Here is a 15,952-nt window from a genome sequence, read left to right as displayed (position 1 = left end):
ACACACACACCCTCTCACACACACACACACACACACTCGCACTCACACACACACTCACACACTCACTCTCGCACTCACACACACACACACTCACACACACACACACACACACACACACACAATATTTAGATATTTTAGATGTATATAAACAATATTTATTTATTACATATTTTAATACTTTAATAAATAATATATTAATGTATATACTTTTTCAAATATTATCTATTATTTATTCAAATGTATTCAAACATTTATAAAATATTATTCGTTACCCTCTTTCCTGTAGAGCTTGACAAAAATTTGCCTTAAGAACAGCACCAGATCCAATGCAAACCACTTCAATACTCCACCGACCAGCAGCAAAACAAGAAACGTGCAAATGCATGCCAGAATCACACAGAACACCGATGCTAAAATAAAACATGGCATAATGCAAACCTCAATGAAACAACAGCGCCACAAAACAAGGCTTTGACTTTTAGTTACGATTTATACTAATATTAAAATATCACAATGATAAAATGGAATAAAACAAATTTTAAAATGTTAATAAAAATATTAATATTAAAATAGAAGTCTTTATGAAGTGTTGTTTATCCAAGCATTAACTTTGCTTACTAAGCAAGACACACTACTCACAAAATTCAATATACATAAAAATACATATTTTTGGGTAAAATAATGCAGTTTTAATTAAACTGAACTATATTCATATATGGGATGATAGGATCTCACCTCGACTCTTCAAAGTTACTGACACAAAAATCACTTCAACAGAGTCTTCAGCTTTGCAGGCAAACTCAGAACGGAGGTCCGACTCAGAAACTTCAGTGATGGTCAAAACTGACTGAACGGTGCCATCCATCTTTCTGGAGAAAAACAGCACTGAGTATCTGGATCTGTGTCATAGCGTTTCTGTTCATATCAGAGATACTACAAGTACTAGAGCAGAAGGTCAGCTGGGTTTAGTGTAAATATGTCTCATTATTTTGTGCCCTACTTTTCTGAAAATGTAGTTTAACTCCTGTATTATTAGGTAGTTTGTAGAAGGAGATTTCCACCTGTATTTCTGCTCATATCCATTTAACCCACTCGGCCTGATCCCATTCTTCTCCCAGCGAATAGAGCACCGGTCACACACAGTCAGTCCAAAGAAGACCGAGCAATTAAGGATCACCTCTGAACCTGAGAAACAAGAGCAATCAAGGCTTTCAGACATTACATCTTTCCAGAGTTCACTATGAAAACATGCTGACATTTTGGTGCATAAAAAAAACAACAACAAAAATACTGGTTAACCCAAGATGTTTTTTCTTGAAGTTGTGTGTCTATTTCTCATGAACATGCCTGCAAAGTTTCAACTCTCGGACGTGTTGTGGATTCGAGGGTATTTACATTCATATATTTATGCATTTGGCAGACACTTTTATTTGAAGAAATTATGCATGCAAATTTAGCTAGGAATCGAACAATAATCTTGGTGTTGCTAGCGCCATACTCTATACTGTTTGAACTTCAGGCAAGTAGACAAAAATAAAAAATTTAATTAATAGAAATATTTTTTGAAAATATTTCATAATACTTAAAAAAAATATTAAAAAAAAAAACATATTCTCATGTTTATTTTTTTTTTTTAGAAACGTGCGAGACATTTTTGGTGTGTGAATTTTTGGTGAATTATATTGAATACAAATTAGGGTGAATTTGATCCTGTACAACTGTAAAAAAAAAAATCTGTGACATTTACGGTAAAATACCGGCAGCTGCGGTTGCCAGAACTTCACCGTAAAAAATATGGTAGCAACATTTTAGGTTTTACAGACTTGACTGAAGTGTCGTTCACACAAACACTAAACCCCATCATGGTGACACACATGATACTGAAATAATGCAATAAACATTAATTTAACAACATTAGATGTAAGATTAAACCCTAATGTACACAACTGATAAGAAAAAACTAAGAAGAAACATGTTATTTCAACAACAAATACATAAAATATGAAGTGTCATGCAGGGAATTCTGGGATTCTTCAATTTACGGTTTGTCACTGTAAATTATACAATGACTTTTTCTTTTTCACTTCCATAAACCGTATTTTTAACAGTATTTTATTGTAAAATTACATTAAATGTAATTACATTTATTCACCGAATATAGTATGGAAACTTACTGTTAACCAGTTAACAGGTTTTTACTGTAGCATTTTTACAGTCTTTTACTGTTAAAATCACAATCATTTTTTACAGTGTATATAACAATCGATTTGTAAACAGAATTTTAACATAATACATGCGTTAAGAAAGAAAAAATGAAAAAACATTATTTGAAGAAATGCGTGCTGTGTTGAAGATGTACATTTGTATAATCTTACATTGTACATTTGGGAATCGAACCCATGATCTTGGTGTTGCAAGCGCCATACTCTACTGTTCGAACTTTAGGAAAGTGCACATAAAAAAAATCTACATTTAAAAAAAATGTTCAAAACGCTGTTTATAATATTCACATTTTGTGAAATAAAAAATTGATTAAAAATCATTTGTTCTCATGTTTATTTGTATTTTTTTTAAATGTCTGAGAAGTAGCCAACTTTTTTTTTTTTACATGCTTTTTATAGTGTTATTTCTGGTTGTACAGAATTGTACAGAATCCAATTCAGGTGGCAAATACAATGTTTACATTTTTAGCAGGGAAAAATAAGAGAAAATAAAGCAGCACTGTGATGGTAATTGATTTGAATGTGTTTCCTCACCCACATCAGCAAACACAACGGAGTTATTGATGGGCAGCAGAAACTTTGGAGGACTGCTGATGGTCTGTTCTATGAACAAGAGGAAGATCGTGTTAGAAAATGTCATCTATCACAGGTGAACCACAGTCCAGTGATGAATCTACCTTTGATGATCAGTCTGCGAGATCCAGAGGAGTTGTGTTTTATCCCGTGATGCTCCCACGTGCAAACACAGGTGTAAATGCCCTCGCTTTCTTTTGAAGAGTTAGGAATACGTAAAACACCAGCAAACTCTTGGTTTGGAATAAGAGCGAAATTCTGCCAAAAAAGAAAGCAACCTTTGATGGAGTAGATGTAAACATAACAGTCTAATTCACACTTTGCACGATTAGTTAATCGCATTTCAATTGTTCAATATGAAAATAATTTAATATGCAAATATCACAGCAGTGGATAATCGCAAAAATAGCCTAATAATCGCACATTTTTATGTCACAATTCTTTTCTTCCTCAGAATTACGGGATGTACACAGAATTGCAAGATATCAACTTTTTCTCACAATTCTGAGTTTATATCTCACATTTTAATTTTATTTTTTCTCTCGCCATTAAAGGAGTTTACGTCTCTTTTTGTTTTGTTTTGTTTCCGCCACAGAATAAAAAACTAAAAGAGGTATTTGTATTGGCGATTTGTTTTTCAGACTTTTTAATTCTGACTTTTTTCTTGAAATTTGCAAGTTTATATCTCACAATTCTTGTTTGCTTTGTTTTTTCTTACAATTGCGTGTCTTACAAATCTGCCTTTTTTTCCCCCCTCACAAGTTTGAGTTAATGTCTTGCAATTCAGATTTTTTTGTGTACAAATTCTATTTTTTTTGTTGCAATTTCTTGATTTTTTTTTTCTCTGAATTGTGCTACGGAAAAAAAAGTCAGGATTATAAGATAAAAAGTCGCAATTGCCTTTTTAAAATTTATTTATTTTTTATCCCAAGGCAGAAACAAGCTTTCATACACTTTAAGGAATATTATAAAGTAAAAAATGCAATTCATGACCCCTTTAAGTACACACAAAAAAAAACGTGGTGCAGGATTTATTTTAAAAGGTTTTTCACTCAGAAATTGATAGTAAATTTCACAGAATTGGTATTTTTGTATTTATTCATTTTTTTTTGTATTGTTGTCTAATTTAATTCAATGTTATCATTCAGTAAGTGTTTAGCAATATGAGTGAACAGTTGAATTTTATATAACTGAATTACACATAACATTTGCGGGTTTGCTTTAGTTAACATGAAATTCTACTTCTGTGATGTGAAATATTTCCAAGTAAACAGGAAATTCTTCTTGTGTAACATCATTGATCTGATCTAATGTTGAGTAATCAGCGTCTCTCGCTCTCTTTTGTGACTCACACACTGTGAGTGCACATGCAGTCAAATGTACCGAACATCCACCCAAACAGACCTTATACCAGACGATCGAGCCCTGCTGACCTTCACACACGGGACAGTTGATTCCCGACACCTTCTGTTCGGGCATTGTGTGGTACAAGAGATCCGTGCTGAACTCCTCATAAACCACAATTTCAGTTTCAAATTCATCACACTCATCCTCTGCATACCACCTACAGGACAACACACACATTCATATCAGCTCATGTTGATTACAACAGAAAATCGCTACTGTTCAAATGTTTGGGGTCAGTATGATTTTTTTGTTTTTTTTAATTCAGCAAGAATGCATTCAATTATTTAAAAGTGACAGTAAAGGCATTTATAATGTTATATAAAATATTTCTATTTCAAATAAATGCTGTTCTTTTGAACTTTCTATTCATCAAAGAATCCTGAAAAGTAAAATGTATCACGGTTTCTGCGAAATATGAAGCAGCACAACTGTTTTCAACCTTGATAATAATCAGAAATGTTTCTTGAGCAGCAAATCAGAATATTAGAATGATTTCTGAAGATCATGTGACACTGAAGACTGGAGTAATGATGCTGAAAATGCAGCTTTGTTCACAGGAATAAATTACAGTTTACAATATATTCACATAGCGAACAGCTATTTTGATTTGAAATAATATTTCACAGTTTTTACTGTATTTTTGATGGAATACACGCACCCTTGGTGAGCTGAAGATACTTTTCTCAAAAACATAAAAAAATTTACCAACCCCAAATTTTTAAATGCTATTGCACATTAATTTTTTTTTTTTTTAGGTGTGACTACTTTTCAAGTTCTCTAAATGTTGATATAACATGCATTTAAAGGGACAGTACACCGAAAAATTTTAATCCTCTCATCATTTACTCATCCTCATGATGCGCCAAATGTATGACTTTCTTTCTTCTGTAAAACACAAAATAATAAACTTCAAACTTGGGTTTGTTCCTATAACCTATATTATATGACTTCAGAAGATGTGGAGTGTTGTTCTTGAGTCACATGCATTACTTTATGATGAGCATTTTCAAAATATTTCCTTCTGTATTTAATGAATGCATGTCATACAGGTTTGGAACAACACGGATGTGCATTGAGAGCTGAATGAATGTGTGTGATCACCAGCGTGTGATGTATCGTCCCGTGTCGTTCAGGTTTAACCAGAGGATGTATAAAACAGACTGGTGGTAATGGACGCGCTCGCTCTCCTCCGTCCCGATCTGCTCCACCTGCTTTGTTCTGCTGAGGTTTCTGAACCAAACATACAAGCTGTTTTCAGTATCTTCATAGCACTGGAGATTCGGACAGGGCAGATATAAGGATTCTCCAGCTCTCACTCGCCGTGTCGTCTTTGCATCGGGTCTTTCACACTGAACTGATAAAAAACAGACACATGAGTTTCAGTCCAGTTGTTGTGTTGATGTCTGAATGACATGTCGTTTTACTGTACCACCCAAACAGTTTAGACAAAATCATTTTTCCTTTCCAACCAAAAAGCATCCCAGCATCCCCTTTTAATCTAAAATCCATTTCTCAACAACCCAAATATCTGTTTGTAAAAAATGACCGTGAATTTAACAGTAAAAGACTGTAAAAATGCTACAGTAAAAACCTGTTAAATGGTTAACGGTAAATTCCCCTACTATATACGGTGAAAAACTGTATTGGACATTACATGTATTGGACATTAATTTTACGGTAGTATACCGTTTTTGTAAGTGAAAAAGACCGTATAATTTACAGTGAATAACCGTAAATTGACATTCCCAGAATTCCCTGCGTTACATTTCAAATTTAATGTTTTTTGTTGAAATAACTATGTTTCTATTTAGTTTTTTCTTATCAGTTTTGTATATTAGGGTTGTGTGTTACACCTAATGTTGTTAAATAAATGTTTATTGCATTATTTCAGTTTAATGTGTGTTACCATGATGGTGTTTAGTGTTTGTGTGAACAACACCGTGCACCTTCTATATATGATATTATTTAAAAGCTGCTTGTGATGGGCTTTGGTTCATCATGTGACTTTCTCATCACCAATTTAATTTAAAATCGTAAAACCTAAAGCGTTCCTACCATAGTTTTTACGGTAAAATTCCGGCAACCACAGCTGCCGTTTTTTTACCGTAAATTTTACGGAATTTTTTTTACAGTATATGCTAATGTGAAATTTTCATGCATATGAAGATACCAGAACAGATTCAGTGAGGAGCAAAATTATCTGAAGTATCTGAATGCTTTTGAATATTCAGTTCAGTAATAAATAAATAAATAAAAATTATTTTTTGGACAAAATCTATTTTTTTTCCAGACTAAAAAGTATCTCAGCATCTTTTTTTAATCTAAAATGTGTCCTTCTTCAACAATACAAATATAATTTTTTTTTAAATAAATAAATAAATAAATGAATAATGTTTATTAACTATTATTTTATTTTTGGACAAGATTTTTTCCAGACTAAAAAGTATCTCAGCATCTACTTTTTAAATCTAAAATGTGTCCTTTTGTCAACAGTACAAATATCAAAAAAAATTTTTTATAATAAATTAATAAAAACATGTTTATTAATTAGTTTATTTTTGGACAAACGATAGCTACTTTTAACCTTAAAATCTGTCTATTCGCAAAAAAACCCAAATATATATATTTTTTATAACAAATATGCTAATATGAAGTTAGCTGATGAGTTTATGTCATATGAAGACACCAGATCAGATTCAGTCAAGAGCAAAATAATCAGAATTCACATGAATATTCATATGCGTTTTAGTTCAATAATCCCTTAAAATAAATAAATAAATAAATAGGTCAAATCATTTTATTTTTGGACAAAATAATTTTCCATCTCAGCATCTCCTTTTATGAAAAATCTCTCCACTTGCAAACAACCCTAATAGCTATTAAAAAAGTGCAAATAAATAAATAAAGACGTCAAAATTTACTTTTGGACAAAATAGTTTTTCTTTCCTTTACAAAAAAAACCATCTCAGCATCTTGTTTTAACCTAAAATATGCCAATTTGTCAACAACACAAATTTCTATTTTATAAATCAATCAATCATAAAAATTTTTATAATGTGCTAATATGAAGTTCATCTTACCTGTGGAGTTTAATGCGTATGAAGAGACCAGAACAGATTCAGTCAGGAGCAAAATGATCTGTAACATCATCATCATCATCCCTGCAAAGCATATCATCTCAAAGTTTAAAAGGTAAAACTTCAGTTTATATCTATTTGACCATAATTCAGCACCATATTACTGACTCTAAAAGACAAGAAAGTGAGGTACCTTTATGTCTGCATGTGTAACGGGCTCCGGATGAGTTCAAGTGAAGCTGATGACTGACGTTATTTCAGTTATTTGCAACCGGTGTGATACGAGAAGACGAAAGAGGATCTATCACAATTTACTCAACTCTTCTATCACATAATCTTCACTTTATCTCTCATTCTTGACCTTCTGCTTTAGAAAACAGGATATCATCAGAAGAGATTAAAGGGATCAAACCAGTTTTAACCGGTTTAAAATTCATAAAATACTAAAAAGGTTTACATTTTGGGCCTTTTGGAGCAAAATCAATAAATACTTTTCATTACATTAATATTTCTGCATGTGGAAAATGCTTTTATCCAAAGCAACATTGCATTCAAGGCTTCAGTAAAGGCTTTAAATTTGATAATCCCTTCAAAAAAATAAAATAATAAAATAAAAATAAATAAATAAATAATAATAATAATATTGCAAATGAAATAAAAATACATATATGTATAAAAAAAAGCAAATGTATAAATTAATAAAAATAATAATAAATGTAAATCAATAAAAAAATACCTCCCCACCCACAAACATGAATTTTATTTTAGAGTATCTGTTTGTTTTAATCAAATCCAGTCTGTCCCGCTTCTATTTGTACAGATTCACAGGAATAATCACAGGAGACCAGAATCAGAATCAGAATGAACTTTATTCGCCAAATGGTGCAAACAAACAAGGATTGTGTGTGTGTGTGTGTGTGTGTGTGTGTGTGTGTTTAGGAGCTCTTGTTACAAACATACATACATACATACATACATACATACATGACATTGAGAACAGAAAGAACATTTAAATAAGTAAGACTAAGTAAATAAATAATAATGTGATATACATCTGGAACAGAAGATCATTACTTGTCGAGGCAGGCATCAATATGGTTATCGTTCATAATTACAAGGTTAGAGGCTAGAACAAACCCATAACCTTAACTTCAGCACTCATCACAAAATATTAGCTCCACTGACACTAATGACTCAAATCACGTGTTTTGTTGAGGAGAGTGTGCAGTGATGTATTTAACACGGGTCAAATTTAACACGGGCAACCGATTCTAGCACTCCAAATTCTATTATTTTTCACCAAAAACAGACCGTTTAGATATTTAGACATTCAAGAGAATAGTTTCTAATAGATGTATGTATTTGCATTCACTGTTGGAGTTTAGGCGGCTGAACGCAGCCATATGATGACACGTTCAGAGCTCATGCGTAGAATTTAGCTGGAAATGAATCAAGGTGAACAAAAGCCACCAACATATGAGCCACAAGCAGAGCAAGAACTTCCTGTTTCTCTTCAGTGCAGAATCAGATTATCCAGCGATGTTTGACCTGACGTGCAGTGGAAACCCCCGAAATGATGAAAATCACTTAGATCAGCTTTATTGCTCTCAAAACATGCAATAGGCCTAGTTACATTTATCATTCATAATAGTTGCAATAACCTGTTCTTACCTTATTCTTTCACCATTATCAGTTGCAAGCAATGTAGCAATTAATCTACATAGCAAATTTTGCAAAAAAAAAAAAAAAAACTTTGATGTTGGCTTGACAAAAGCCTTGTTTGAAAGTTTTAAATAACTTTGAAAAGCTTGAAGATTGAAGATTTTACTTGAAGTCAATGAAATGTTATTAATATGTTATAAGCAAGGTTCTAACATGATCTAACATGCTGCTAACATGTTTTAGCACATTGCTAGCATGATTTAGCATGCTGCTAACCTGTTTTAACACATTAACATGAATTAGCATGTTGCTTACATGTTTTAACACTTTGCTAGTATGTTTTAGCATGTTACTAACATGATTTAACACTTTGATATCATGATTTAACATGTCACTAACATGTTTTAGTATGCTTTAGTATGTTGCTAACATGTTAACAGCATGATTTAACACATTGTTAGCATTAATTAGCATGTTGCTAACGTGTTTTAACAATTTGCTAGTATGCTTTAGCACTTTGCTATCTTGATTTAACGTGTATGCATGTTTTAATGTTGCTAACATGATTTAACACCTTGCTAACATGTTTTAGCATGTTGCTAGCATGATTTAACATGTATCCATGTTTTAATATGTTGCTAACATGATTTAACACATTGCTAACATGTTTTAACATGTTACTAACTGATTTAACATTTTGATATCATGATTTAACACGTCGCTAACATGTTTTAGTATGCTTTAGTATGTTGCTAACATGTTAACACCATGATTTAACACATTGTTAGCATGAATTAATGCGAACATATTTTAACACTTTGCTAGTACGTTTTAACATGTTGCTAACATGATTTAACATGTATGCATGTTTTAATATGTTGCTAATACCTTGGTAACATGTTTTAGTCTGCTTTAGCATGTTTCTAACATGATTTAACACATTGCTAACATGTTTTAACATGTTGATAGCATGATTTAACGTGTTGTTAGCATGATTTAACAAGTTGCTAACATTTAACACATTGTAAGCATGAATTACCCTATACATATCTACATGAATTAACATGTTGCTAGCATGAATTAACACGCTGCTAGTATGTTTTAACATGATGCTAGCATGAATTAGCACGTTGCTAGCATGTTTTAGCATGTTGCTAACATGAATTAGCACATTGCTAACATGTTTTAACATTGCTTACAGCTTAAATAGTAGATCAGTATATCTGTTTCTTTGTAATTAATTGTGAAATTTACTAGAAATTTCTGAGTGAAAATTGTTTCTATACTAGCTTTTTTCAGTGTAAGGTCCACGCACTTGGCCCAAGGAAGGTATCCAGTGGTGGATGAAGGTTTCTTGCGTGTTCGGTCTTTTCAGCGTGCAGAGTTATTCAATTTAGGTTTAACTCAAATCTGACTCCATTTTATTATCTAATCTGACTCCATTTTAGTATGACCTCTAATTTAGGTTGAAAGGCAGATTGGTTGTTTGTCGGTCTTTAATTATTGCTATTATTCTGACATTTGGTTATTCTAGGACCATTCTGAGTGTGCTGGGTGAAGAGAAGGATGGGTGCGGGGAAGGAAGGGGATGAGGAAAAACCCAATGCATATGTGAGAGACATTTTCCCGCATTTTCTCTCAGTGAGATGCAGAAACAGACATCTGTATGTTAATGCACTGTGTGTGTATTGTCTGTCTCAGAAGATCAAGGTATCTGAGTTTATTTTATCCTTACATCAGTGTATGATATTTAACAATTTATGAGAGTGATTTATGACATAAATCAGATTTTCACTGATTTATGTCATAGCCTATAAAAGCATTTGCCACTTAAGATTTTTTTTTAAATTATGTTTATTGTTTTTCTCTAAAAAGATGTAACAATATTTACTCTGACATGTCACAATAACTGCCACTTGTAAAAGCTCGCTATATTTATTCTTATATTAAATAATTCTGGACAAAATATGAATAATAATAATTCATAACAAATAAGAAAAAATGAAAAGTAAACAAACAAATAAAGAGAGTAAAAACTCCTGGCTTAACTGTAAACACAAAATACTCAACTGCATATGCACTAGTTTAACATGCTGCATTAAAAAAAGTACATAAAAATAATGGAGGGAAAAACAGAGTTCCACTGAAAAAAACAAAACAAATTCTATGTACTTCTATATACATATCAGTTCATTTGACCTGCATTGTTAACTTGCATCACCTGTCTTTTTTGTTTTAGTTTTTTCTTCACAGTTACAAGATACTTGGCAAAGTTTCTTCACACAAATGCAACAAAACTTCTCTACCCAAGTACACACACTCATGCATTGCAAGCTCGCATACTAAGGGGCCGTTCACACAGAACACATCTTTGCATTTAATACTGCGAGAGGCAGCGCTAAGGAATAGTTTTTAAAAAAGCACAGCCTAGAATGCCTCCTCCGCCATGTTGCCATGCCAACTTGCTACTGTAAACAAAATCTTGCAACACTTGCCCCGCCTCCGGGGTCTTCTGATTGGTCCACTGCTGTGGAACTGACATTGATGAGCGGCGCTGCATGGCGCTGAAAGGTTTAAATTCTTTTCACTTGACACGGCGTCTTAAAAACGTGGCGCTCATGTGCGAGACGCGAGCATAACGGTCTAGCACACTGGAATAGAAAAATGCATTCTTTGTGAACGGCCCCTCAGTGTGCATTCTTGTGTTTCTCGCAGCACACTTGACTTGTGTAATCAATACACATTCATAACGAGTTCAGGTACTTGTGTAGAGTGTCAAAGAGATCTCAAAGCACTGTCAGCTCTTGGTTCTTCCGCCGCTTCGCTGGAGGCATTCGATAGCGCATGTATTTCCAGAAGCTTCTGTTCCCCCGATCACTGGCGTTCTGCCTCCATTTGAGGATGCCTTTAGTGCGGCTGATGTATTGCAAAGATTCGGGCAGCAGAGCCTCTTCAACCCCGTCCTCCACCTGCACCAGGATGACTTTCAGACCCTGCTTCACTAAAGCATCATAGAGACCCACCCGCTGTTCGTAAGCGGCCCATATTTGGTCAGAGGAAGTGGTCGTTTCTTTCAATTGCACATCATGGTCTGATATGGGGAGTTTATCTGGTAAAAGGCTCTTGGTGGCGTCGGTTTGAGGCGACACACAGCTCTGTGATGTAAGAACAATGATCAGCCTTCTACTTCGGCTCATTCTGTCAGCAATTACTTCATGCACCGCTGAAAAAGAGTGTCGATTAAAGTATGTTTTTAAGTATGGCTGTGTTACATTAAACACTCAAGAATTAATCCATTTGGATTAGACCAGGGTAATCATAGTTAACTAAAAAGTTATTTTATTAAATAAAAATAAAATAAACATTAACTGAAATAAAATATAAATGTTTTGTTTTTAATTCAGCTAGTTGCCATTTTAATTAAGAGAATTAATTACAACTTCTCAATTTAATTTATTTTTACTTGATGTACTACAATAACTAAAACTGAAATATAAATGAATATAAACTATATATATATATATGTATATATATATATATCACAAACTACTAAAAATGATAAAAACACAACAAAATTACTAAAACTTTCAAATGAAAATGAAAATGGAAAAAATTAAAATAATAAAAAACTATAATATTAATAACAATATTAATAGGAAAACTATAATATTATATCAATGATGCTAAAATAACACTGGATTACACAGTTTTAACAAACAATGTGATGCATATTTTTCAGTCATACATAAATGCAACATATGCACTCAAAACAATGGTAAGTTTTAATAACAACTTGCATCTATTTGATTTTATTCATATCATATTTTCAAAATGCATTTATTAAAATTGCTTAAAATCATCATAAATCTGTTCATCGTGAAAAAATTAATATATTCAGTTCAAAAGTATGAACGTGGTTAAAATATGGTTAGCTGTGCTGAACAAGCAATATCTGGTTAAAATTTCTGAGGTTGAAACAATTGGTTTTATTGATGATAAAAATATAAAGCTAGTTATTGTGTATTTTAAACACATTCATTTTATTAGCACTATTACAGAAATCTGCCCTCTTTCATTTATGTATGACTGACAAATATGCATCAAATTAAGACTATTTGATTATGTTAAAAATGTGTAATCCAAATGCATGGATATTTTATATGCAATTCAGATACATTGATCTTAAATTAAATTTTTTTGAGTGTTATGCTGCAGAGACATTTTTAATTTTTTAACTTTTTTTTTTTTACGTGTTTACATTTTTTTTTTTTTACTTTTCTGCAATTTTTAAAATCAAGATTTTTCAGTTATTTAATTCAAACATGCATTGGTTATTTGAGCAGGTTTTTGTGTCATTAGAGCTGTGTTGGTGTGATCATGTGAAAGGATGTTTACCTTCCCCAGGAAGTTCATCACGACCGCTGATAAAGAGTTTGTAACCATAAAGATCCTCCAGCACCGCAGGAAGGAAATCCAAGGCAAACGTCATCGCAGAAGATGAGCTGTGCTGATCACCATGAAGGTAACTCACATACGCATCGTACAACTTGTCATCTTAAATAAAGCATGAGAATAATCAACACTTACAAAAATAAAATATGTGGCCCTGGAGCACAACAACTTTAAAGATGATTTTCTCAATATTTAGATTTTTTTGCACCCTCAGATTCCAGATTTTCAAATAGTTGTATCTCGTCCAAATATTATCACGATCCTAACGAACCATACATCAATGGAAAGCTTATGTATTCAGCTTATAAATCTCAATTTCGAAAAATTACACTTAAAATATAACAGTAAAATCACAATGTAATTATTTTAATTACAAAATAAAAAAAATATACAATTATTTTATGTAATCATAATAAATACTGATACTCAAACAGTGATATGCTGTTTTTGTCACCTGTTGATTGTGCACTGATTATTATTATTTTATTTTTAATTTTAAGGTCAAATATGACTTGGACATATTTAGGCAATGTTTCCAAGATTTAATAATAAAATAATTATAATAATAACAACAATATTTGTAATTGGCTTGTTGACAAATCATCACAATATTGCCACAAAATCATGCAGGTTTGCAGTCAGTATTCTACTCTATATCTTCTTTAATGTGATGATTTTGTAAAGAATTACAAATATTTATTAAAGCTGGGAAACATTGGCCAAACATGTCCAAGTCATATTTTACCAAAAAATAACTTTCTTTCTTTCTTTCTTTCTTTCTTTCTTTCTTTCTCCACAAGCTTATTTTAGGAGCATTAAGATTTTTGCATTGCCTTTTCAGTTCATTTCATTATATATTTATTTAAAATGTGCATAACTGTCATTGAAACAATATCACAATGCAAAAAATATATTTATGCAAAATAAAAACACAAAATATGACTAAATAATAATAAAAAATAATACATAAGTAATTATATAAATATTTACTAATGTAAATATTATAATAATATTTAATATAAAAAATATTAAATATTTTTCTTCTTTTCATTTTGTGTTTACTTAAAACTAAAGCATGGTCATCAAGGTCAATCTACAGCATCTCTAAAAGCATCTCTACAGAGCACAGTCAATAAAATAAGTGAATCTGAGATAAAGACATACCGCTGCTTACGGCAGCAGACGAGCAAACAGTTCTGTAAGCCAGAACCAGATCGACTCTAAAGAGAAACACCACGGCACACAGTAATATGAGCAGAGCCACCAGACCAAGACCGATCCAGTAATAACGCTCATTCTGACTCGCTGGAGAGACAAGTAAGAAGAAGAAAGAAGACAAGAAACAGGTTAGAAAAGAGCAGACATAAACAATAATATACAAGGGTAAAAGATAAACTTGAGCCCACCTGGAATAAGAAAGATTTTTCCAAAATCTGAACCTGCTGGGTGTTGAACCGCACAGGTGAAATTAGTGTAGAAATATTCTTCTGTGACTTCTGTGATGTATAAAACAGACAGCAGGTACTCCCGATCGCCCTCTTTCACGCTGATAAAATGAGGTTAGTCAGTGGTTAGTCACATCATTTATAAAACACTCGCTCTCTTTATATATAAAATATTCATGCATAAAGAGCAAACGTTTTTTTTGTCCTTACATGCTGAAGTTGTAGTTCGGATCAAGAGATTCAGAGTCACTAGACCAGTAAATAAAAGTTTCTCCATTGTCGTTCTTCCCAACGAGAGCTTTGCACTTAAGTGTGCAACTTTCACCTGTGATGACATGAATGTTATTGCACTTTTCAAACACACGCTGCACATGATCACGTACATCAGGCTCAATCAGAATTGAAATTCCAATTCATTTCTTGAACTGAAAAAAGGAAAGGGAAAAGGACGTGACGTGTGGCCAAGCATGGTGTCCCATACTCAGAATTGGTGCTCTGCATTTCACCCATCCAAGTGCACTACCTCAGTCGTGGTATTGAAGGTGGAAGAGAGCGCTGGTTATTCACTCTCCCCACCGACAATCCCTACCGAACCTGAGACTCAAACCCGCAACCTTCAAGTCCGACTCTCTAACCATTAGGCCACAACTGCCTTAAAGGACTAATTAACCCAAAAATGAAAATGTACTCAGCCTCAGGCCATCCAAAATGTCAATAAGGTTGATTTTTTCATCAGATTTGGAGAAATGTAGCATTGCATCAGTGTCTCAGCAATGGGTGTTCTGCAGTGAATGGGTGCCGTCAGAATGAGAGTCCAAACAGCTGATAAAAACATCACAATAATCCACAAGTAATCCACAGCACTCCAGCCCATCAGTTAACATCTGGAGAAGACAAAAGCTGCGTGTTTGTAAGAAACAAATTCATTAAGACGTTTTTAACTTTAAACTGTTGCTAAAATACGGGTCCATAATCCATAATATGAAATTCTTTATGGAGACTGTGAATTACAAAAATTACTAAAACTTAAATAAAAATAAATTAAATATGATTAAATAAAAATAAAATCTAATATTAATAAAATAAAATAAAACAAAAGTGTTAAACTTAAAAG

The 15,952-nt window shown here is 32.6% G+C and overlaps 2 protein-coding genes across 2 annotated transcripts in view; both read right to left on the bottom strand.

The window, feature by feature from the left end:
• Positions 1 to 7,553, bottom strand: part of il1rl1 (interleukin 1 receptor-like 1) — a 9,269-nt gene extending 1,716 nt beyond the window's left edge. The window contains exons 1-9 of the mRNA XM_016520866.1: positions 7,473 to 7,553; positions 7,283 to 7,363; positions 5,304 to 5,556; positions 4,184 to 4,359; positions 2,900 to 3,073; positions 2,757 to 2,825; positions 1,062 to 1,185; positions 736 to 869; positions 273 to 410 (exon numbers count right to left, since the gene is read on the bottom strand). Coding sequence (XP_016376352.1) covers positions 273 to 410; positions 736 to 869; positions 1,062 to 1,185; positions 2,757 to 2,825; positions 2,900 to 3,073; positions 4,184 to 4,359; positions 5,304 to 5,556; positions 7,283 to 7,361 — 1,147 coding nt within the window. The 5' untranslated portion in view covers positions 7,362 to 7,363; positions 7,473 to 7,553. The remainder of the gene's footprint in view (positions 1 to 272; positions 411 to 735; positions 870 to 1,061; positions 1,186 to 2,756; positions 2,826 to 2,899; positions 3,074 to 4,183; positions 4,360 to 5,303; positions 5,557 to 7,282; positions 7,364 to 7,472) is intronic.
• A 3,906-nt stretch (positions 7,554 to 11,459) lies between these two features.
• Positions 11,460 to 15,952, bottom strand: part of il1rl2 (interleukin 1 receptor-like 2) — a 19,392-nt gene continuing 14,899 nt past the window's right edge. Inside the window, exons 7-11 of the mRNA XM_016520871.1 lie at positions 15,049 to 15,163; positions 14,800 to 14,939; positions 14,558 to 14,698; positions 13,337 to 13,495; positions 11,460 to 12,164 (exon numbers count right to left, since the gene is read on the bottom strand). Of these exons, the coding sequence (XP_016376357.1) occupies positions 11,728 to 12,164; positions 13,337 to 13,495; positions 14,558 to 14,698; positions 14,800 to 14,939; positions 15,049 to 15,163 (992 nt within the window). The 3' untranslated portion in view covers positions 11,460 to 11,727. The remainder of the gene's footprint in view (positions 12,165 to 13,336; positions 13,496 to 14,557; positions 14,699 to 14,799; positions 14,940 to 15,048; positions 15,164 to 15,952) is intronic.

The sequence above is a fragment of the Sinocyclocheilus rhinocerous genome, unplaced genomic scaffold (genome assembly GCF_001515625.1).
Source record: "Sinocyclocheilus rhinocerous isolate Xijiao unplaced genomic scaffold, SAMN03320098_v1.1 scaffold2254, whole genome shotgun sequence".
NCBI lineage: Eukaryota > Metazoa > Chordata > Actinopteri > Cypriniformes > Cyprinidae > Sinocyclocheilus > Sinocyclocheilus rhinocerous.
The sequence above is the reverse complement of the archived record's forward strand: the minus strand, read 5'-3'. Positions and strand labels throughout refer to the sequence as shown.